Source organism: Xenopus laevis, chromosome 1L (genome assembly GCF_017654675.1).
Source record: "Xenopus laevis strain J_2021 chromosome 1L, Xenopus_laevis_v10.1, whole genome shotgun sequence".
In the NCBI taxonomy this organism is placed as follows: Eukaryota; Metazoa; Chordata; class Amphibia; order Anura; family Pipidae; genus Xenopus; species Xenopus laevis.
Window position 1 is genome coordinate 95,676,344 of NC_054371.1, and position 25,059 is coordinate 95,701,402.

Here is a 25,059-nt window from a genome sequence, read left to right on the forward strand (position 1 = left end):
ATGAGAGTTATGCAACACATTTCAAAGATAAAAAGACTGTGCATTAGATAATTACCCGTAATTCAAAATTATCTTCAGAATTAAGGCCGCCTAGGTAAAAAAAATAAAAATAAATAAATGTGTGAATGCACATCAGTAACACATGCAGCATCTTGCAGAATCCATAGACAAAATATTTATGAATGCAGATTCTCTTCATATCCTCATCTAAATATATGAGCTAATCACAGAATATCATTATGTGAACAGCAATTTGAGATTTAATCATTGGACACAAAGACATAAGTAACAGGATTAAAGGGATTCTGTCATGATTTTATGGTGTCATGTTAGTCACCACTTGGCGGGGGGGGGGGGGGTAGGATCACACTGTCAAGGAAAAGTGTGTAGCTTGTTGAGGCTGGTAGATTTAAAAATTAAAACTACTGAGGAAAGCCAAAGCTTTTAAAAGAAAACCATTTGGATGAACTAATGGGTCAAGGACATCACTGAAAAAAGCAAAACATGCGTATACAAACTGCCAGTGTACAAGGCTGTTCGGTTTAATGAACAAAAAAGATTTTCATTTACAGTTTAATGTGGGTTATGCAACGCATTCCAAAGAAAAAAACAAGTTGCATAAGATAATTACCTGTATTCAAAAGTATCTTCAGATATAAAGTCTGCCTAGTTTAAAAAAAAAAAGGGTGAAAGCAGATCATTAATACATGCAGAACCCATAGCAAAATATTTATGAATGCAGATTCTCTTCATATCCTCATCTAAATATATGAGCTAATCACAGAATATCATTATGTGAACAGCAATATGAGATTTAATCATTGGACACAAAGATTAGTAACAGGATTAAAAGAATTCTGTCATAATTTTAGAGGAAGGTGGGAATCGGCTATGAGTGACCTGGAGGATGAGGAGTGGGAGGAGTCTTTGGAGGCTTCCAGTCTGGTGTCCTTTAATGTAAGAAGTAGATTCTCCCAAACTCTTATTCTACATCATGCATACATCACACCTGTGCGTATGCACAGGGCAAATATAAGACCAGATGACTGCTGTCCCAAATGTCATTTGCCAGGGGCCGATTTTCTTCACTTGATGTGGAGCTGCACAGTGGTGGCTTTGTTTGGGTGAAAGTATGTGAGGAACTTACCCATATAACTGAGATAAGAATACCTGTGAAGCCAAAGGTGTGCCTGCTAGGTATTGTTGCATATCTCACTAAGTCCCATTATGTGTTAATATCCCTGAGGGAATCGCTTTTCCTGGCACGCAAATGCATAGCACTTATTGGGAGACTCTCCCACTGTACAGGAACATATTACGTTGGCACGGTTAGTGTACATACAAAGAGACACACCAAATAAGTTTGACCTGGTCTGGACGGGATGGGTGGAAACTTTGCAACCAGGTAAGTAATGTATCACTGTTTGCAGATGACACAAAATTATCCAGCCCAATTAATTCCATCCAGGATGTGGCATCCTTGCAACAGGATCTTGACAAACTGGCAATCTGGGCAGCTAAGTGGCAAATGAGATTCAATGTTGATAAATGTAAAGTCATGCACCTGGGATGTAAAAATACCCAAGCCACTTATACCCTTAATGGGACTGCACTAGGCAAATCCATTATGGAAAAGGACCTTGGAGTCCTTGTAGATGATAAACTTGGCTGTAGCAAGCAATGCCAATCGGCAGCATCAAGGGTAAATAAGGTCTTGAGCTGTATTAAAAGGGGCATAGAGTCAAGGGAGTAGGGGGTCATTCTTCCACTGTATAGAGCACTTGTAAGGCCCCATCTAGAATATGCCGTACAGTTTTGGTCTCCATCACTTTTTTTAGGTAATAAAAAAAAAAAAAAAAAAAAGGTTGAACATGTGTCTTTTTTCAACCTTACTTACTATGTTACTATGTTAGGCACTGATCCTACCTGAGAAATTGTATCAGTATGACTTGTCATTGTGTAAATGTTCTGTTGTATGAAGTGTAATGCAGAGATATGTACCTGGCAATGTGTACGGATATGTATATGTTAAACACTGAATGTCAATAACTGTGACCTGTTTCTCCAACAACCTTTTTCTTTTGTATTTTGTTTTGAAAAAGCAATAAAAAAAAATGGATTCTGTCATGATTTTATGGTGCCGTTTCAGTCACCACTTGGCAGGTGGGATCACAATGTCAAGGAAAAAGTGTGTAGCAGTTGTTGAGGCTGGAAGATTTGAAAATAAAAACTACTGAGGAAAGCCAAAGCTGTAAAAAGAAAACCATTTTGATGAACTAATCTGTCAAGGACTTCGCTGAAAACAGCAAAACATGTGTAGACAAACTGCCAGTGTACAAGGATGCCCAGTTTAAAGGAACAGTTAAGTGTAAAAATAAAAACTGGATAAATAGGCTGTGCAAAATAAACAACGTTTCTAATACAGTTAGGCAAAAATGTAATGTATAAAGGCTGGTGTGACTGGATGTCTAACAGAAGAGTACTTCCTGCTTTTCAGCTCTCTAACTGAGTCAATCAGTGACAGTCAGCTCAGTTTCAAAAGCAACAGTTATGGTCAATGTGGCCCCCCTCAAGTCACTGATTGGTTACCCTGGTGACCAAGCAGTAATTAATCAGTGGAAACCAAGAGAGCTGCAAAGCAGGAAGTAGTGTTCTGTTGAACATCCAGTCACTACAGCCTTTATAAATTACATTTATGCCTAAATATACCGTAACAGAAACTTTTTATTTTGCACAGTCTATTTACCAAGTTTTTATTTTTATACTGAACAATTCCTTTAATGAACAAAAAAATATTTTTACATTTACAGTTTAATATTAGGGTTATGTAATGCATTCCAAAGAACAAAAAGGTGCATAAGAGAATTACCTGTAATTCATGAATATCTTCAGAATTAAGATCTGCCTAGTTAAAAAAAAATTAAATGCAGATTAACACATGCAGCATCTTCCAGAATCCATAAACAAGATATTTATTAATGCAGATTCTCTTCATAACCTCATCTAAATACAAGAGTTAATCACAGAATATCATTATGTGAACAGCAATATGAGTTTTAAAGGGGTTGTTCACCTTTGCGATAACTTATTATAATGTAGAGCAGTGCTGTCCAATTTATATGGTACAGAGGGCTGGAATTTTTCTAAGCTACAGATGGTTGGTGCTCACTGCACGAATCAGGGCCCGAAACTAGGGGTAGACAGAGTAGGCGCTGTCTAGGACGCCATCATTGGGGGGGGGGGCACTTTTAATGTTTTTTTTTTTTTCTTAAGTGTTTATTTAATAATTTGTTTCAGTAATCATGGTCACTCAGTAGGGTGGAAACCCCCTCCTTCACCTTCTCCTCTTGTGAGCAATTCATAGCTCCTTCTGTGCGGTGCGGCAGTACGACATGCGTATACGCGTCAATGATGCAGTTGGGTGGCAGAGAGAGGCAGAGAGCTGGCAGCCTACTTTGTGTGGCTCGCGCTTGCTGCTCTCAGCCTTGCACAGTTGCACTGAACTGAAGACATTCTTTATATTACTGTGAAAGTGTGAAGCTTCCTACTGGCACAGCCAGGTACAGATTGGGCAGGGCGCTAGCACAGGTACATAAATACTTGGGGGCAATATGATGTGATCAGATTTTTGGCTGCTGCTGGCACAGGTAAAGATTGGGGGCAATATGATGGCTGCTGGAGGGCTGTATGATGGGTGGCTGCTGGGCTTGCTGGTACAGGTACGGAGGGGCAGTATGATGGATGGCTGCTGGCATAGGTACAGAGGTGCCTGTATTACGGATGTCTGCTGGACTTGCTGGTACAGGGGGCAGTAATATAAATGAAAAAAGTGTTGTACATTTTCTTGCTTTCTTTATTTAAAAACCATCATGGTAAGGAGGAAAATGGTAATGCAGGACAGGGGGGTGCTGATTGAAGCTCTTGCCAGGGTGCCAAACTACCTTGCCCTGGCACCAGCAGGGATGTCACTCATATGTGAAAAAAAAGTTAGACATACCCTTAAATCCATATGCCTCCTCCTCCCCTGTCTATAATACAGTAGCACAGCATATGATTAAACACCTTAGGGGGCCCCAACAATAATTTTCAAATGCTAACAAACACCCAGAACAAATACCAGACGTACATTCCATAAGGATCATAGGTCAGGCAGAGTATGGCACACACAGGGTGCAAAGAGCAGGCAAAATATGGCAAACACAGGGAGCATAGGGAAGGCAGAACAGAGCAGGAGGAAGGAAAATCAGGACCACTCTAATATGTACTACATACAGTGACAGTGCTGGTGCACCATTAGCATTTTGAATAAGGTGTGAACAGGTGAACAATGTGGGCAGTTTCAGTCTGGGTCTCAGGTGTGAACAGTACAGGGTTTAGGGATATAAACAATAGAGGTATCACAAGTGTGAACAATGCAGGAGGATCACAGGTATGAACAATACAGGGGATTAGAGGTTTAAACAATGCAGAGGCCAGTTAATCTCTGTACTGATACCTTTTAAATCTTACATATGGTAAACAGACAGCAGGCAGACTTTGATATGGAGGGCCACATAAACGGGCCGCGTTGGACAGCCCTGATGTAGAGTGATATTCTGAGACAATTTGCAATTTGTTTTAATTTTTTATTATCGAAGGTTATTTAGCTTTTTATTCAACAGCTCTTCAATTTGCATTTTAAGCAATCTGGAAACTAGGGCCCAAATTACCCTAGCAATCATGCATTGATATGAATAAGAGACTGGAATATGAATAGGAGAGATTCTGAATAGAAGGATCAGCAATAAAAAGTAGCAATGCATTAGTAGTTTTACAGAGTATTTGTTTTTTAAAAGGGGAAAGCATTTGAAAGCTGCAAAGAATCAGAAGAAAAAGACAACTAGCTATAAAAAAAGAAATAATGAAAACCAATTGAAAAGTTGCTTAGAATTGGTTGTTCTATAACTTACTAAAAGTTTCTTTGAAGGTGAACCACCCCTTTAAAGAGGTGGTTCACCTTTGAGATAACTTTTAGTATGATGTAGAAAGAAATATGGTTTCTATTATTTGTAGTTGAGTTATTTAGCTTTTTATTCATCTGCTCTCCAGTTTGCACTTTCAGAAATCTGGTTGCTAGGGTCTAAATTACCCTAGCAATCATGCATTGATTGGAATAAGAAACTGGAATATGAATAGGAGAGGGCCTGAATAGAAGTAATAAAAAGTGACAACAACAATACATTTTTAGCCTTACAAAGCATTTGTTTTTTATTAGGGGACAGTGACAGCCATTTGAAAGCTGCAAAGAATCAGAAGAAAAAGACAAATAACTACAAAAAATAAATAATGAAAACCAATTGAAAAGTTGCTTAGAATTGGCCATTCTATAACATAATACTTACTTACTTTTAATCTTTTAACTTTTATCTTAAAAATGCAAAAAACCGCCTAGGGTTGGCATAAATTTAAAGGTGATACTATGGTGAGACAATGTGTCTATTATAGTGTATCTATTGTATGTATCTATTGTATGGATTACAGGGGAACAGATGAATGGCAATTTACTGAATAAAGGCCCCCATACACGGGCCAATAAAGCTGCTAACAGACCAAGTCAGCATCTTATTGGCCCTTGTGTTGCATTCTGATCTGATTTTTTGGGCCCTAGGGCCCATGTTAGGTTCAGCCCGATATCGCCAACTTCAATGTGGACATATCGGGGAGAGATCCACTCATTTGGTGAAATCACCAAACGAGCGGATCTCCCTGTGTATGGCCACCTTCAGACTCAGTGATTGTCCAAGACTGCACAAACACATTGGCATTCAGCACAGGTAAATACCTGGCACAAAAAGTGATCCAGTTGTTTGATGGGGGAAAAAACTTTAACATTCATTCTGCACAAGTGGGTTTAGGCAGATACTCCATTAGCTAAGGATTGTGGTCAATGGGATACTTTCACAAGAACAGGTTTGTTTAGCTAGCAAAATACAAAATCCGCTGAAAAAGGTGGAAGGATCAGTCATGGGAAAAAATAAAACCGCTTTTACAGAAACCAATGGGACTGTACGTGTCTGCAGAACAGAGTGCAGTCCTGCTGTTTAATGCAACTATTATTCTATTAATGTTGGGTGTGAGCAGGAGCAGAGCTGTGTGGCTAAAGAAAAAATGCATATAATGTGCCCAAGCAAAAACAGTCAAGTCAGTTTCCCAGCTGCCCCAGTCATGTGACTTGTGCCTGCACTTTAGGATGAAATTACTTTCTGTCAGGCTGTTATTTCTCCTACTTAATGTAACTGAATCAGTCTCAGTGGACTTGGCTTTTACTATTAAGTGCTGTTCTTAGATCTTCCAGGGAGCTGTTATGTGTTAGGGAGCTGCTCTTTACTTTCAAATTGTTCTGTTGTTAGGCTGCTGGGGGGGGGGTGATCACTCCAAATTGCAGTACAGCAGTAAAGAGTGATTGAAGTTTATCAGAGCACAAGTCACATGACTGGAGGCAGCTAGGAAATTAACAATATGTCTAGCCCCAGTCAGATTTCAAAATTGAATATAAAAAAATCTGTTTGCTCTTTTGAGAAATGGATTTCAGTGCAGAATTCTGCTGCAGCAGCACTATTAACTGATTAATTTGGAAAAAAAACAAGTTTTCCCATAAAAGTATCCCTTTAAGAGGCATGCTGATAGGTCTCCAATACAAAAACATGTGTTACCTGTTCTTCATAAGTCAGTCCAATAAATGGTTGAGCAGCTGGAATTCCAAAAGAGTTTAGCACTGTAAACAAAAAGCAGAGTATTCTATATATGCCGACTATTGAAATACTTTAAGAGGATGCAAATTTACAAAGTGCGCTTAACTGACTAATTTAGAGCAAAACAATTCTACAGCCTTTTCAGAAGGTTGAAAAGCAACTTTGCGGGTCACCTGGCCAACTGCTAAATTCTGCGCTTTGGGTTTTTAATATCTCCTCAAATTTTCTTCTGAAATTTGGAGTCTTGGCTGGAGGGGTGTGGACTAAACCAGCATTGCATGGATACTGCTTTGAGTAACAACTACATTTGCAAATACCATTACAAAGTTTTAGACTTACAAAATTATGTTTATAATACTATATACATATTCATAGCATAAGATTTATTTTTCAAAACGAAGGTTCCGTGTGTTTAGAGCCCCTTCTAAAGGAAATTAAATCCTTTTAAACATAAGCACATTGAATAGGGCTTGTGCGGATTATATTTTTGCATTATACAAGAAAATAAAACCAGTCTTCCTTCTAGCTTCCTATTCTCCTAAGCAAGCTGATTCAGCTAAATTACTAGTTTACTGGGAGGCCCCCTCTGTAAAATGAGCTGCTGCTTATGTCAAATGCTGCAGCTATGCGACTGTGAGATTTGATTATTCAGAGGCCTTTATCTCTTGATTTCCCTTTTAACAAAGGACTGTTAAAAGGGGAGAAAATTGTGAAAATAAAACTTTTTCCATTAGTGTTTAGTAATGGCAAAAAAACTGCAGTTTATTGTGCTAATTTTTAGTAGGTGTTTCCTGAACACTCTTCCTCAGTCTCTTAAACTCTAATCACAGAATCTCATGATATGAACAGCAGTAAAAGGCTTTCATCACTGGTTGAGTGTGCAGGCTTTTAAACATTACTTCTAAAATCGTTTCAATGCACAGGCATTTTTGAAACATTAAGGTAGCACAACCTAAATGTTATCAGTTTTAAGTTATTCGTTTGAAAACTCTATAGGGCAGGGACCTCTTTACTTCTTGCATCAGCTATCAATTGTATTTCTACTGTAATGGTTGACTTTGTATAGAATGGCGATTCTGTGTTCAGTGCAGTTGCAAGTTGCCCATTAAGTAATTCATGAAGTGGTGTCAGGTTACCCTTCATTCCCGTATCACAGGTATAACAACTCCAGAACAGTTCTTTATCAGTTGCTGTGTACTATTTTGTTGCTGTGGAGCCCTATCTGTAAACACTCCCCAAGGTAACTCCCAGTAAGTTCCCAAGGCTTTGCTTGTGCTCCTACAGTCATTCCTTACTACCTTTGTATAGTTTTGGTAAAAAGTGCTTCTGTAAAAGGGTATAAAAAAAAAACTCCCTTTCATTTGTACTGTATTCTTAAGTGTAGAATATAGCTTGTCAATAAATTTCAGCTTTCAACCTATCTCCAGTCCCTGAATTTCCAAGACACTATATACATTGATGTTTGATGATATACCATTCTATTGTACAGAACTGCAGAATATGTTGGTGCTAGTTTACAGATGTGTTAATAACAGACCATGATGGGATCTTAAGTATTGTATAATTTTGCCTTCCGGGAATGTGCCAAGCAGTACACAATCTGTATCATATGCATCCATTTTGACCAAATCTTTGGATATGTGGAATCATAAAATGTGTAAAAAAAAAAAAAATGAATGAGTTTAATACGTTTTGCTCATTAACAACAAGGAAGCATTATGAATGACCACAACGAAATTATACCCTCATCCTCCTTACCTCAAAGATTGTGCTGCAGTGTCCCTGGTGGGACTCCATGGTGAGTGAGGGGAGGGAGGCATGTGTCGCCACACTACTGCCCTGTAATTTCCAACTGTGAACTAGAAAGATAAACGGAATCAAGCTTTGATATAAAAACTTATTTTTGTAAACAAAACACCTGTCATGATTCCATAGGTGCACAGTGGAAATGTGAATTTCAATAAAAGAAACGAACAACAATGGTGTTAACGACCAACAGTAGTAGCACAATAAACACCCATCTTCATTCAACATCACCGGGCGAGAATATGACAGAAATGCATTCAGTCTGCGGCTGCGGACCAATAAATATCGCTGGTGCAACTATTGTCTACCAGAGGGAGTCACAGGAAGACATCATTTTTCATCAACAAATCTTTATATATCAGAAAACCTAAACTACGGAAAAAGAAAACGACGCACATGAAAATAAAAATAACTCTTTAGACCACCTTCTCGTATTCGTATTATTCCCCGCATCATATTTCTCCGCAGACTGCCAGCAACAGTTCAATCCCAGCTCAAACAGAAAGGAAAATGGACGAACCACAATGAACCACGAGGCTCCCATCCAACCTCGACACCGGAAATGCATTAAAGGAAACAACTTGGCAGCCATGCTTGTAAGTGGCAAAAACGGAACCTGATAAATTTGTGATGTAAATTGATAGTACTAAAAATTACCAACTACAATTTTTAAGCAGACGTATAACACAACATTAACTTTGCGCTGCTGTGCGTAACGCCTACAGCCATAATATAATTTATAGAAAATTCTCACACTGACTTTTGGGTAATTAAACTTGAAGTACCGCCTTCTTGCTACAGGAGACAGTAGTGGTTAGGTCCTGCCTAATTTAATGAGGCGGAAAACGCGATAGGCGGAGATTGTTGTGCCACGTAGGTTTAGGACGTGGATGTGGCGGGGTTCGGTTTAGAGCCGGGTAAGACAGGCCGGGAATATGTATTAGAAGAGCATGTTTCTCTTAGTCTTGAGTTTTAAGTCAGTTCTTAAGTAGGACCCAGCGCTGATTGTAAAATTTTCAAACTCGTATTTTATTATGCTGTTTTATTTATTTTACATACAGTTAACGCTTTCTACTTGGTGCCTTGGTCTTACACGTAGTACACTGTTCACTGGCTTTGGAGCACAATACAGTAAGAGGTGAGTGAAACGGCTTTAGGCTTATGTACCTTTACCGTAGTTCCCATGATGAAACCTCAAGGATTCTTTTTTTCGGCGCATGTCTCTGTCAGTAAGAATCTAGTATTTCGTATTTTACATTAGTTTATTACGGGACCACGGTTCCCCATCTTCTTACATTTCTACTTGACTGCTTCTGAAGCACGGCATGGTACCTTTAACTCTGCTTTTACTAAGGCTTTTTCTCTAATCACATCCGGATATGATACAGCCAGGAGTATCGTCATACGCTAACCTAAGAAATGTATATTTGGATATTTTTCTGTGCAGCTGGATATCCAGCTCTTACATTGATTACTCTCCAGTTGATCTGCAGTCTTAAGTGTATATGGTGGAAAAAGCTCCTTGGACATCATCATGCATAATTTGCATATTGATCAGAAAATGTCACATCCTACTTTCATATTGCTTTTATTCCATCTGGGTTTATTTTTAGCTACTCCCAGCACTATTTTTCCATCAGTGCTTCCCTTTATAATGATCCTATTGTATCGGTACAATTAACCACTTTACTATAAAATAAATCATTATTTAGTTATGTTTTAAAATTCTGTTTCATACTTTTTTTGAACACATTGAGGACATTTGTGTTTTACCTGCTTCAGTATGGTTACTATTTATTTATGTATAACAAACATTTCTATAGATAGGGGCATACATATAGGGAGTGCAGGAGTCTGAAGATTTTAAAACATCAAATTACACCACACTCACAGGTCTTTAGTGATGAACAAAACAATAAATTTCAATACATTTATTTTTTTGTTCACTAAAGACTTGTGAGTGAGTTGTAATATGACGGTTTCATATATTATAGAATGTCCTATTCCTTGCAACTTTTTAGTTGGTCTTCATTATTTATTTTTTTATAGTATTTTTTTCAAGTATTTGCCTTTGTCTTCAGCCTTTTAAATAGGGGTCACTGACCCCAGCATCCAAAAAACCATTGCTCTGTGAGGCTGCAGTTTTATTCATTTTGATACTTTTTATTGTTTTTCTATTCAGTCCCTCACCTCTTTATATTCCAGTCTCTTGTTCAAACTACTGCCTAGTTGGGGTAAATAGGGCCATAAATTATCACCTAATATTGCTAAACGTGAAATGGCGTATAAAGTACTTTCACAATGGTATTTTACACCGAAACGTAAACATGCCATTTGTTCCACTTCGACCTCACAATGCTTTAGAGGATGTGGGGAGTGCGGAGATTATAAACACTCTTGGTGGACTTGTTTGATTGTAGAAAATTACTGGAATGCCATAGTTCAGATAGCATCGGAGATATTTCACAGTCCAATATTACGAGCCCCAGAACACAGTTTATTGAACTATCCACTCCCTGTGCCTCGATTTCTATTTCGACTCAACTATATCCAAGAAATGCACTATTTAACAGCGATAGTTGAGAACAAAAGAGAGAACCACAACATTATATGGCAACCTTGGGAAGATTTCAAAAAGTCCCCTTCCTTCCCATTACAACTTAGATAACATCACCTCCTACCCATGCGATAAAGATCAATGAGGACGTTCAGAATAATTTTTATTGTTTCATTGATACGGATAGCACAGTGTGTATCATATTACCAGAATATCATAGTACAACTATTTGAGATTACGGCTCAACAAAAGTTATGAAGCCACATTTGTATAATATGTTTATTTTATTTTTATTTTTTTTAGTTTAAAAGTTATGTGCAACAATATATCATCAACATTGTGTCAGGTACTCAGATTTGTGAACTGTCAAAATATATTATTTGTAATACAATGCTGATACTTTACCTATTTTATTCAATGTTGAAACATTGAAAAAATGAATGATTGATTGCAAATTGTCTCAGAATATCAACATCTACATACTTGTTATGATTCTTAAAGGGGATCTATCGCGAAATTTAAATTCTCTGAATGGATAGTTGAGGTGGAAATAATAAAATCTTCAAATATATTTCTTTAGCGGAAATGCTTACTTTTTTAGTAAAATTACATATTACTACATGTAATGAGGGTGCTTTCACTGAGAGACAGTTCAAGCTACTGCTGAATGGGAGTGGCTTCTCACTAGCTATGACGTCACTTAGCAACTAGCAAAGTCCCACCCTCCTCCATGCTGAATAACATCCTCACACCAATGTTACTCTGGAAGCTCCTTGTGAGAAAAGTAAGCCTGTCAGTTCTGCACATTCTCTCAGTCAAGTACAGACAGAGAGATTGGTAAATAATTAGGGATGCACCGAATCCAGGATTTGGTTAAGGATTCGGCCTTTTACAGCAGGATTCAGATTTCGGCCGAATCCTTCTGCTGGCTGAACCAAATCCGAATTTGTATATGCAAATTAGGGGCGGGAAGGGAAATCGCGTGACTGCAGCCAGCTTCTCCCTTGAGTCAGTCCCCCTGCAGCCTGCCCCCCTGCAGCCAGCCCCACCCTCCTGCAGCCAGCCCCCCCTGCAGTCAGCCCCCCTGCAGTCAACCCCCCTGCAGCCAGCTTCTCCCTTGAGTCAGCCCCCCTGCAGCCAGTCCCCTCATGTCTGCCTCCATACTTTTGTAACTTTTAAAACATGGTTTTACACAAAGCTGCTGTACTTCTGCACCTCCCCCCTCCCATCCGGAAAAGTGTAAAGCTAGGTAGCCTGTAAGAAGCTCCTTCTCTCTCCTGACTCAGCCCCCCCCCCCGCAGTCAGTCAGCATCGTAGTTTTTACAAGTACGTCTCCTGTTCGTGAAGACTTTCACTCCTAGTTCTCAAACTCCCCCTCCCTCCCAGAAACAAAGCATAAAGAAATAAAGGTGGACTGGGGAACAGTGTGTGAATCTCAGCCGCACATTCATTTGTATGAGACACTGAGACGCATAAGTATTGAAGGTGCTGCTGCTCCAGTTTGAATTTCCACTTTATCTAACACGGCTGCGTCTCAGTGTCTCATACAAATGAATGTGCGGCTGAGATTCACACACTGTTCCCCAGTCCACCTTTATTTCTTTATGCCTCGTTTCTGGGAGGGAGGGGGAGTTTGAGAACTAGGAGTGAAAGTCTTCACGAACAGGAGACGTACTTGTAAAAACTACGATGCTGACTGACTGCAGGGGGAGGGGCTGAGTCAGGAGAGAGAAGGAGCTTCTTACAGGCTACCTAGCTTTACACTTTTCCGGATGGGAGGGGGTGGTGCAGAAGTACAGCAGCTTTGTGTAAAACCATGTTTTAAAAGTTACAAAAGTAAGGAGGCTGGCTGCAGGGGGGTGGGGAGGGTCTGACTCAGTAGAGAATCACTCCAGCAGGGCATGAAAAACTGAGCCTTTGAAGCCATTGAGTAACGATGCTGGCTTCACACAGTTTATGAGTGACAGCACTGACAGCCAATGAGAGACAGGACAGAACTGTTATGCAGAGAAACCCGACCCGACCTCAGAGCTAGCCAGAGGCAGGTAGGGGAGAAGCAGCTGTGTATAGATTCACTATAATGACTCTGATATTTTAAAAACTGTACATTTTTTTAATACATTATATTTAGACATTTTAATAACTTCATGCAAAGATTCTTTTTACCAATTTTTAATTTCGCGATAGATCCCCTTTAATTATGGAAAATAAAATGTAAGCTTTTTTAACCCTTTTACAAATCTGACTCTGGCTTTACTACTTCGTGGGTCCAGGCTTGTGCCAGCCTCTTTTAAATTTTCCAGTAGTAGAGTTCGGTGTCATCAGCATAAAGGTGATACTGAAGTCCAAACGATTGAATACGTTTTCCTTGCAAAGTAGTATAGAGTGAGAACAGCAGAGGACCTAAGACAGAGCCTTAAGGAACTTAAACAGAGAGAGGGAACATAGTAGAAGTAGAGTTAGAGAAAGCAACTTTAAAGTGGTTGTTCAACTTTGAGTTAACTTTAGTATGATGTAGAGAGTGATATTCTGAAATCATTTGCAATTGGTTACATACAGAGTTACATACATAATGACCAGTATTGGTACAAATGGCGAGGAACGCCCTGTGCAAAAGCGCTTACAATGTAAAGGGGGAAGGGAATGAGACACAAGGTTAGGGAGTGGGCATGATCAGAAATAAGCAGGTAAGAGATGTTGCATGTGGTATTGCATTTGGTAGCTAAACAGAATAAGGGGAGGCTTCTCCAAATAAGTGTGTTTTAAGAGATCTTTTGAAAGCAGAAAGGTTGGGAGAAAGTCAGACAGACTGTGGGAGAGAATTCCAGACTAGGAGTGCAGCCCTTGCAAAGTCTTGAATGCGAGCATGTGAGGAGGTAATGAGAGAAGAGTTGAGCAGCAGATCAGTAGAGGAGTTCATCATGCTTTTGAAACTGTTAAAAATACTGGAGGTTGAGATGTGATTTTTTGTGCCACTGACTCCTAGCATGAAGTCATTCCCATTTAGTGTGTGCCGTGGTCCATTAGGGATTTCATCACCTTAGTCTAAATTGCATACTGCTCGTCTAGCTTGTGCGATGATGCACAAATGCAATTTAAAGGAAAGCATTTATTGTCACTCCAATTAATTAATGGTTGCCCCAAATTTCCATTTAACAATCATTACATCAGCTAAGGAATTTTATTTAAAAGTTCCACGATAGAATGTAATCCTATCCCCCATTCAGTACATCTCATAGGACGCTTGTTACCGTATATACTCGTGTATAAGCCGACCCGTGTATAAGCCGAGGTACCTAATTTTACCTACAAAAACTGGGAAAACTTATTGACTCGCGTATAAGCCTAGGGTGAGAAATGCAGCAGCTACTGGTAAGTTTCAATAATCAAAAATTGAGGCATGAGTGGGTTAAATGTTTTTGAAATGTTTTATTTCAAATAAAAACAGTAAACTACTGTAACTCTGTAAGTGAAGAAAGGGTCAATATGGTATCAACAATGATACTTTAAAAGTACAACCACCTGAACTCAATCTGCAACCAAGTTAAATCACAAAAAGTTAAAATCCTTCAAAACTGGATTCCTCCTCATCATCTGTTTCTCCAAACAGAGCTTCAATTTCAGCTGGTGTGAGGATGTCAGCATAGACATTGTCATCATCATTGAGTTCGCAGGTATCACTATCACTGCTGTCATTCTCATACAATGCGCAGTCTTCACTGCCATCCATAGCATTACTAATGCCACATTTCTGGAAGGCGCGTTGCACCATGTCCTCTGGAATATCTTCCCATGCATCTCGAACCCACTTTGCTATTAATTCAATGTCAGGCTTTGTTAGATTTCCATCTTTTGTCAGTTTAGCTTGACCAGATGACATCCATTCATGCCACATCTTTCGCACACGGTCTTTGAAAGGTTTATTTAAAGACACATCGAGGGGCTGCAATACAGATGTAAGCCCACCTGGAATAACAGCCAAAGTAACTTGAGAAGACACTGCCAATTGTTTTATGTCATCAGATGTGTGGGCTCTGAACATATCCCAAACTAGCAATGATGGTTTCTTTTTTAAGGCTGCTCCTGGTCGTGCATTCCAAATTTCTTCCAGCCATTTTTTTGTTCCGTCTGCATCCATCCAGCCTTTAACATGTGCACGCACTGTAATTTTTGGTGGGAATTTTACCTTTTTAGGCAAGGTCTTTCTTTTAAAAATAATGACAGGCCGCAGCTTAGTTCCATCAGCCAAACATGACAGAACAACTGTGAAATGATTTTTTCATTTCCTGTGGTTCTGAGGAAAATAGTTTTGTCTCCTAAACTTGCCACAGTTCTGTTGCTTGGAAGATCAAAAGTCATAGGTGTTTCATCCATATTCCCAATATTTCCCAGGTCATAGTTATGAATCCTTCTTTGTTTTATGATGAATGATTGGAATGACATCACTTTTTCTTCAAGGTCTTGCGGCAACTTCTGTGAAATCTTTGTTCTCTGTCGCAAACATAGGTCAAACCTATTCATGAAGCGGGTACACCATCCTGCTGACGCAACAAAATTTTCAATGCCTGGTACTTTATATTTGTCATCCTTAGCCATTTGAAGGGCACGTAAGCGAATTCCCATGCGTGTTACGCAGTAACCATTTTGACGACACTCCATAACCCATTTATGCAATTCAATCTCTAAAGCCCCATAAGAAGTTGTTGAACCACGTCGAGCTTTTTTAGCCTTTGGGATCTTTTCCAAGTCAGCCTTCATTTTCCGCCACTCCCTCACTTGTTTTTCATCAACACAAAATTCCCTACTTGCAATACTGTTATTGCTTTCTTCTGCTCTTGACACAACCTTCAGTTTGAAACTAGCTTCGTATGACCTGCGTTTTTGTTCTGGTCTAGGATTAGCGGTATCGGTATCCATTTCTAACAGAATAAAAAAAAAAAGTCAGTCCCCCCATATACCGGTATACAGTAAAATAACCTTATAAAACAGCCCATGTACGGTATATATTTATGAATTCAGTTGGTGGTTAGGAATTTCCTAATGTATCACTGGTTGCCCACTAGAGAAACTCACCCCTTACATGGCTATGCTATAGACACAAGCCTTTAATGTGTGTTACCAAAAAGCCAGGCAGGACTGCTGCTTATAATGGGGATCAGATAGGGATTTTTATTTAAAATAAAAACAATACAAAGCATAACAAATTCAAATTATATCAAAATGACATTATATTACAATATGTACATTATTTACAAAGAATTTGACCAAGAGAAATCAAAGTTCAACCAATTTTTTTCATTCAAGCTTTTTTTCTGAATCTCATTGACTTTAATAAACACAATTTCCCTTAAGATTTTACTTATTGTTTGGTCTATTGATTGATTGTCTTTCCCAAAGGTTTTCATACATCGGATAGACCACAGATGGTATCGAATGACTGACAGTATAATAAATACAGTCTCTTGGTTATAGCGGTGCTTCCTATGAATGATCCCATAGGCTCTTTCTGCATAGTCATTAGCACATATATTATAAATACCCAACACCTTCAGTACACCCTCATATAAACTATTTGACACCGAACAATCCACCAAAAAGTGCTCTTGACTCTCCTCCACCCCACACCCCCAGGGACACTCTTTTCTTACATGACTCAGATATTTCATGTTGCCCCTCACATACAACTTGCCCTGCAGTGTAAGCCAGGAGTTATCAAACAGTTTTGGGGGGAGTCTCACGGTGTTTAAATACTTTAGTATCTCCTCCAGGGTTTTGCTGGTACAGTCTCTTATAGCCAGTGGGACAGTAAAGAAGGATGTTAGTACCCTGGCATAGATTTGCTTCCTTGGGGTTGATGTTATTTCTGCTGCCCCAATGCCCCACCTCTTTATCAGCTTAAGGGCATGGGCAATGTGTGGTGGAAATAGCTCTGTTCTTACACGGACCTCTTTCGCCCTACCGCCCTGCAGCCAGTCCATGATAAAAGACGATGCCCAAGACCTGATACAACTTTCCCACAGGGAGCTTGTTCCTTGAGTCAGACCCCCAAAGTTAAACTTTAGGAACATGACACCAAAGAAAGTCACAGGACAGACCATCCCCAAACCTCCCTCTTTCCTCTGCAGGAACGTTACCCCTCTTTTGACTGGGTTTAGCCTATTCCCCCAGATCATCTGGAAGAATAAGCTATAGACTCGAGCATAGAAATATTCTGGCAAAGGGAACACACAGGACACATACAAAAACAACGGGATCAGAAAAGTCTTGATAAGGTTAACTCTTTCCCTATAGGTCAGCTTCCACCCTTTCCAACGCTGAACTTTTGCCAAACCGGTATCCAACTTCTCTTCCCCAATTTAGCCTGGCATTATCTTCCCTCCCAAATTTAACCCCTAGTATTTTAACTTGAGAGGAGGCAACAGGGAAGGTTTCTTAACTCAAAACTGGGCTCTTCCTCCAGACTCCACAAAGCTTCCGACTTTTCACTATTGACAGAGACCCTGAGGCCTCTGAGTAGCTTCTGATGCAACAGGAGACTCTCTCCACCTCTTCAGGCTTTGAGATAACCACTGTCACATCATCCGCGTAGGCCACCAACCTCAGGCGCTGACCACTGGGTGCACAGATACCCTCCAAGTTACCTTCCTGCAGCGATCTAAGAAAAGGATCTAACGCAAATGCATACAGCAAAGGACTCAGAGGGCACCCCTGTCTTACTCCTGCCCCAACCTGGAAGTCTTCACCCTGCCAACCGTTAATCAGTGGGAAGCTTCTCGCCTCTTTGTACAAAACTTTTATCCAACTAATGAACTGACCCGGGATACCGTATTTAGACAAAACAGCCCATAGGTACTGGTGATTCACCCTATCAAAGGCTTTTGACTGATCTAAACACAGAAAGTATTTCCCCCACTTTGAGCTTTGCATAATTCCAGAGCCTCTCTAATGGTAAAGACAGCTCCAAAAATGCTCCGCCCCTTCACCGTGCAGAACTGACAGTCAGACAATAAAGTGCTTGAAATAAACTTAAACGAAAGAAAATAACCTTTGCGAGAATCTTTCTATCTGTATTGAGCAGGGCAATCGGCCTCCAGTTCTCAATATGCTTCTCGTCCTTACCTTTTGACAGCAAAATCAAAGAGGAAAACTGCATAGATGGCGGGAGGTCATCTTCCTCTAAGCAACAGTTAAACACCTCAACAAGTGCCGGAGCCAACAGATCTTTAAAGGTCTTATAGAATTCTGATGTTAAGCCATCCGGACCTGGAGCTTTCTTATTCTGCAGACTCTCTATCGCCAACTTTACCTTCTCCTCCGTGATTTTAGCTGTCAAGGGGGAAAAATCCAAATTATTTGTGTCAGGCCCTGGGGTCGTCTCTAAGAAAGCTGTCATCCTTTCCCTCTCCAAAGTTCTCTCCCCAAACAAAGCAGCATAGTAGGATCTCACGACCTCTAGTATTCCCTCCCTTGTCTTTTGCTCTTTACCCTGGAAGTCAATGAGACCCCTCACCAGTTTCCTTTTAACTGACTCTTTACAGTTCCTAAAAGGATCTGGGGAAATTTTCATCCCAGAATCCCTCTCAAGAACCAGAGACCTCTGGCGGCTGTACTGATACTGCTTCATTTGGTTCTTTAACTGGGTCACTTTTCCCCCACCACCCCATCCGAAATATAGGACTCCAGCTTCTTTCTCAAGGACTGGTACTGCCATTGTCTATTTCCCTCCCTTTTAACAGATAGGGACTTGAAGAAAGCCCGCAATGACCTCTTGGCCTCTTCCCACCACTGTGTTGGTGAATCATAAAAAATCATTTTCGACAGAATATTTTGTACAACAAACTCGCAAAAGGGTTTTGTTCCTCATCCTTTAGTATTTCTGAAACCTAACCTCCACAGACCTTTACCAACCCCCAGACTATCTGATACCCCATATTCAAAGAAAAGAACCAAGTGGTCAGAAAACCCCACTTCAATCTCCTTAACCCCTGAAAAAGGAGCACCAGCTTTAATATAAATCTGGTCAATTCTACTACTGCGGGAGCCACAAAATACGTGTGCTTGGCCTTCCTACCCCCTTCAGTAGCCACATCCACCAACCCTGCTGTTTGAACCACCTCATTGAGAAATGCTCCCTCATATTTCCTATACATACCAGATCTATCCCCTGGCCCTGTCACTTGGTTGAAATCCCCGGCTAGGATGACTGGCATTGAGGTGTGCAAATATTGTCTCATTTCTCTTATGAGTTCCTTCCTCTCCACCACTGATTGGGGCCCATACATATTAATTAATCTTAGATCTTCCCCTTCTATCTTAATATCAAGTAACAAACACCTGCCCATTTTAACCTCCACCAACCTCTTAACTTCAATGTGCCTGTCACCATTAAACAGAATCCCCACTCCTCCGACTGTTCCTCTGCTATGGACCAAAATGAGGGCCCTTTCTGCCAGTCTCTTTTTGCATTGTAGATATCGTACCTATTAGTTAGGCGAGTCTCCTGAACAAAAATGATATCTACCACCAAGGAAAATAAAAACTCAAATGCTACCAATCTTGCCTTGGGAGACCTAATGCTTCTCACATTAAGGGTGCAAAAAGAAATTGGGGAACCCATCATGTTTTAGGGAGTTTTGCTGAAGACTCTTCCCCTCCTTCCCCACATCTCTTAACTTGCATCCCCTGAGATTCATCCCCTTCTACAAAAACCAGAAACTCCTCCTCAAAGGAACCTCCTTCCCCAGAGTCTCTCTCCTTCCTCTTTTTCCCCTGCTCTTCCCCAGTAACTTCTAGAACTTCTGGGATTCTTGGAGTCTGGCCTGCATCGGGTTCTGGGGATATTCTTCCTTCTTTTGTTTTTCGCCTTTTCTTTTTCTTTTTCTTCTCCTCTCTGTCCCTTTCTTCCTTCTCTATCTGCCTTTCTTCCTCCTCCTCTGCCATTTCCCCCCAACTCTTCCCACCTGGGAGGGTAAATCTGTTTGATGTGCTCACACCTGCCTTAACAACCATCTTTCCCTGTTGTTTATTCCCCTTTGCTCCTACCACAGTCCAGTCCTCCTTCTCTGTCCCTTTATCCTTCCTTTCCTTCCCCTAGTTTCCCGAGGGACTGCAGGCCTCCACTACTTCTTCCACCCTGGTCTCCAACTCCATTTCTTCCTCATGCTCCCTCCCCTCCTCCCGCTCCTCCTCCTCCTGAAATTCCCGCTCCAAATTAGGGCAATCTCTGACAATGTTATGCCAAGCATTGGGGCAGTCCCTGTGTGTATGACCCAGAGCATTACATAGGTTGCACCTGACCTCATTGCATTCCTTGCTGGTATGGCTTTTAGCACCACACAGAGCACAGACCTTGGTTTCACAGTTAATGGCCAAGTGTCTGTTTGACCCACACTTAAAGCATTCCTATGAAAAATGAGTTAGGGAGGTGCTTGGGGACATTGTAATGAACCTCTAGTTTCACTTGGGCTTTCCATCCTCCTGCCCAAAAACCTTCCTCATTATAGATCTTGATGAGAGGGGTTAGTACTGTGCATTGTCTCTTTAACCAAACAAGGATATCCTCAGGGGGGACTGATTCGTGTTTGAAAATGATGGTTACATTTTTGGTTTCAGGACGTGAGATTGGGATTGCCTTAAAATTTTCCCACTCTTTTGTGTTTTTCTTTTGGTCATAAAGAGCCCAAAACCTCTCCATCCCCTGGGACAATTTAAAGCTGAGATCATATTCAGTAACAGAAATATCAAGAAAAGCATTGACATCATTGGTAGTGAAACCCATAGACTCTTTCACCAGGTTACGTGCCACATATCTCCAACCTGGGAATTTGTCTTGCTCCCCCTCCCATTTAATTCTCACCACATTGCGCCTCTTAAACACTGGCCCATCAAAGGATCTATTTAGCCCAGATGAGTTAGCAAACAGCCTCCTCCTTTCCCACACATTCACAGGTGCTTGGCTTCTCTCTTGCCCAACCTCTGGAGCAGCCTTACTGCCCCCACAGTCCCCTCTCCCATCCCCCCACACCAGCACTCTCACCCCCCTGTACCCCCTCACTCACAGTCTCTCTCTCACCACTTGCCCCACTCACACCAGCACTCACACCAGCACTCATACTCACACACTCTGGCTGCACAACAACATTAGCAGGGATATTAGAGGAAACATTAGAAGAAAAACGTTTCCCTTTTTCCATCTGCTCAAACCTTTCCCGGTTCTTATAAATCTCAGCCCATGGTTTAATTATAAGGAAAGTCTTTTTAATTTCTTCCTCCAGTTCCTCCAACTCTTTATTGTACATAGCAGTCTTTCTTATTCTCTGCCCTCTTAACTCTCCAGTTGCTTTGGCAGCCAAACTAAGTTCTTTTGCAATCACATTATTTAGTTCTTTTTTCCTCTGCTGCAAAAACTCCATAGTCTTTAGAGCTTTAGCAATTTCCTCCTGATTTACAGAGTCTTTAGAGGTGGAGACCCCAGAAAAGTCTTTAGAGACACAGTCTGTAGTAGCAACAGTCTCATTAGTGGAAACCCCCTCCCCCACACAGGCAATTAAGGAAAAGTCAGTTTGTTTGTTACCTGCAGATTTCTCCTCCAGCACCTGTAAAGCCACAGTCTCTGCCAGGTAGCCACAGTCCATGCTTGCCTCCATTCCTCCCTCTGCTGAAGCAGCAGCAGTCGGTGCCATTTGTGGGGGGGTTCCCTGATTCTTTGCTGGAATCTTTCCTTTCTTACTGTCTCTGCTGGACTCTCTGCAGCTTTCACTGGGTGGGCGGAGCTTCCCCTTTGCTGTGCACAAGCCTGTCTCTGCTTCCAAAATGGCGTCCTCCTTCCCAAGCACATGGCCGGCCTCCATTACAGCAGTGCAGCTGGTACCTGCTTTCTCCCTCAGCTGGGGGTCACTGTCCATAGCAGCAGCTGCTTGTGTGTCAGTACAGCCGCTTGTACCTTCCTTTTCCCCAGGCAAAGCACCGCTCCTCTCTGCTCCCTGACTGATGCAAATACCAGACCAGGGGCTCCAGGCTGCGCTGGCCACAGGACTTTCCTCCTCCATAGCTATGGGGGACCTGCTTGTTCCTTGGGGGGTGCTCTCTGGGACACAGGTAGCTTGGGATTCACCAACCTTTGCTGAAGCTCCAGATGTAGAGACTTGTAGTTCCGCAACATGTTGCACAGGGGGCTCAGATGCCGCAAACCCAGACAGACTTGACTCAGGGACCTCATCCAGCTTTTCTTCCTCCTCACTCTCCACAGACACCTCTTCCACCTCCTCCTCCTTTGGCAAAACTTTCCCTTTCTTGTTCACTTTCTTTACAATAGCAGCCATTTTCTTTTCTGCACCAACTACAGCTTTCTGGCTCACTGCTCGCCTGCTGGATCCCAGCCTTGCTCGGGTATTCATTGCCCCTGCTTCCTCTGTTGGGGGCAACTTCTTACCCATTTCCAAAAATAAATAAATAAATCAAAAACAAAAAAGAAAAGTAAAAGCTATAAAGCCGCAAAAACAGCTGAGAAATCAACCTCCCCAGACCCAGAAGGGCCTGGGTAAGTCAAAATCACAAGTTCTCTCTCAAAATCACGAGCTCTCTCCAAACACGTCTGCTCCCTACGGGGATCAGATAGGATCTGTGCAGCCACTGGGACAGAATGTTCTGTTATACAGATAGCTAGAATCTCAGCTGCCATAAAGCAGGACAGGACTGTTGCTTACAATGGGGATCAGATAGGATCTGTGCAGCCACTGGGACAGAATGTTCTGTTATACAGATAGCTAGAATCTCAGCTGCCATAAAGCAGGACAGGACTGTTGCTTACAATGGGGATCAGATAGGATCTGTGCAGCCACTGGGACAGAATGTTCTGTTATACAGATAGCTAGAATCTCAGCTGCCATAAAGCAGGAAAGGAAAGCTGCCAAGAGCTCAAAGCCCCCTCTCCTCCCAGGAACCTACGGTAGCCCAGGCTGAACACACAAGCAGGGGGCTCAGGTTACTACTGGGGAGGAGGATGGGAAGAGCCACACAGCTGTGTGGCACTGAAAACAAACTGGTTACTGTAGGGGCTGTAGTTACATAGGATCAGAAGATCTGTAGAATGGAAACATTCCCATTAAAAAATCTGAGCTCTGTCACTTTAAGTTGTTTTTAAGGATTTTTGGATTTACCGGTAGACAAATACTGACCACAGACGTCACCCAGCAGCGAAGCACAGCGCGTTATACGTCACGTGACACACTGACTGGCACCGCACTCACAGCCAGTCAGCAGTCAGCAAGAGGCGCATGCGCATTGCGCGCAGCTGCGCATATTTACGGTAAATTTCCTTATCGTACTGGAGCAGGACGTAGAAGCGAGAGGCGCAGGCGCATTGCGCGCAGCTGCGCATATTTACGGTAAATTTCCTTAGCGTACTGCAGCAGGACGTAGAAGCGCCCTTGCCTGCAGAGACGAGCCAAAGATTTTGTCTGGTCGGGACTGTGTCATGGAATCCAGGACAGCTGCAGGTCGGAAGCGCAGCCATCAGTACGCGCATCAGCCAAATAGGTAATTTTTTTAACTGACCCGCGTATAAGCCGAGGCAGCATTTTTCAGCTTATTTTGGGTGCTGAAAAACTCGGCTTATACGCGAGTATATATGGTATTAGAATAAAAGTCACTGTGTCACAGTTACAGGAACCGAATAGGCCTTGTACGGTTATGTTCAAAGGCACTTCATCCCGTGATAAGGGACACTTTCAGCCACAGTCCCGATTCATTATGCAATATCCTTGCTTAACGTGTGTAAAGGCAAGAAGTCATAGTGTACTGCTCTTTGGGGCATTTATGTATTCCTTGCCATCATACTTCTTGTTGCAGTGACCTTTTCAAATTGGGTGCCATCACCATCGCTAGGTTCATCTTAGCTCACACCATTCCTCCACACTCCTAAATGCCTCTTAAAGCCCTGCTATCAGTGAATTACTCTGCGTTAAGCCAACACACATAAAATGTTTTATGTTTATTCCATATACAATTCATCGCCAGGTTTGCTTTGTGTTTCACTTTTAAAGGTACAATCAGGAATATAATTTAACAAATTCAACTACCAAAAACAAACACAAATAATATTTTTAATATTGTGAGCTTCAGGTCAATTTTTGGCATCTATCTACTACCACCTAATGGGTCAAGATAAATAAGCACCACATTTTCTTTCTTCATTAAAGGGGTTGTTAACCTTCAAACACTTTTTTTTTTAATTTAGTTGTCCCCAGAAATAAAGACTTTTTTCAATTACTAATTGTTTTCAGATAGATGACAAGAAATAAAGACTTTTCCCAATGACTTTTTATTTTCTATTTGTCACCATTTTTCTAATATTGAAGTTTAAAGTGTCATTTTCACCTTCTGAAGTAGCCCTGGGAGGGGTCGCCGACCCTGTAAACTGGTCTAAATGTATACATTTAGTTGATACATTTCTTATCTTTGTCCCTGCTGAGCAGAATCTCTGGGTTTCATAACAAGCAGCTGTTAGAATTGGTACAATAGTTGCTAATACTCTAGAGATGCTGCTGAGAAATGTATCATCTAAATGTTGCAAAATTGTAAGTTTAGAGTCTGTACCTGAATTACTGAGCTGCTAGACTCAAACACCAGAGACACGAACATTCAACTTTACACTTAGGGGCACATTTACTTAGCTCGAGTGAAAGATTAGAATAAAAAATACTTTGAATTTCGAACTTTTTTTTTGGCTACTTCGACCATCTAATTGGCTACTTCGACTTTCGATTACGACTGCGTCTTTGAATCGAACGATTCGAATTAAGAAAATCGTTCGACTATTCGACCATTCGATAGTCGAAGTACTGTCTCTGTAAAAAAAACTTCGACCGCCTACTTCGCCACCTAAAACCTGCCGAGCATCAATGTTAGCCTATGGGGAAGGTCCCCATAGGATTTCTAGACAATTTCTGATCGAAGGAAAATCGT

At 41.2% G+C, this 25,059-nt stretch overlaps 2 protein-coding genes across 32 annotated transcripts in view; one reads left to right on the top strand and one right to left on the bottom strand.

Moving 5' to 3' along the window:
• The window catches only part of LOC108711752, a 56,684-nt gene extending 47,288 nt beyond the window's left edge, over nucleotides 1-9,396 (bottom strand). For 3 of the 14 annotated variants that reach the window (XM_041591457.1, XM_041591452.1, XM_041591486.1), the window contains exons 1-5: nucleotides 8,934-9,068; nucleotides 8,490-8,590; nucleotides 2,870-2,905; nucleotides 632-666; nucleotides 56-90 (exon numbers count right to left, since the gene is read on the bottom strand). In XM_041591457.1, the coding sequence (XP_041447391.1) occupies nucleotides 56-90; nucleotides 632-666; nucleotides 2,870-2,905; nucleotides 8,490-8,590; nucleotides 8,934-8,993 (267 nt within the window). In that variant the 5' untranslated portion in view covers nucleotides 8,994-9,068. Of the gene's footprint in view, nucleotides 1-55; nucleotides 91-631; nucleotides 667-2,869; nucleotides 2,906-6,692; nucleotides 6,755-8,489; nucleotides 8,591-8,933; nucleotides 9,105-9,297 lie in introns of those variants that run through there. The other 11 variants (XM_041591458.1, XM_041591488.1, XM_041591490.1 and 8 more) reach the window with 8 other exon arrangements.
• LOC108711672 (protein transport protein Sec31A) overlaps nucleotides 9,009-25,059 on the top strand; it is a 232,555-nt gene continuing 216,504 nt past the window's right edge. For 16 of the 18 annotated variants that reach the window (XM_041591387.1, XM_041591395.1, XM_041591430.1 and 13 more), the window contains exons 1-2: nucleotides 9,009-9,133; nucleotides 9,599-9,675. In XM_041591387.1, coding sequence (XP_041447321.1) covers nucleotides 9,062-9,133; nucleotides 9,599-9,675 — 149 coding nt within the window. In that variant the 5' untranslated portion in view covers nucleotides 9,009-9,061. The other 2 variants (XM_041591416.1, XM_041591388.1) reach the window with 2 other exon arrangements.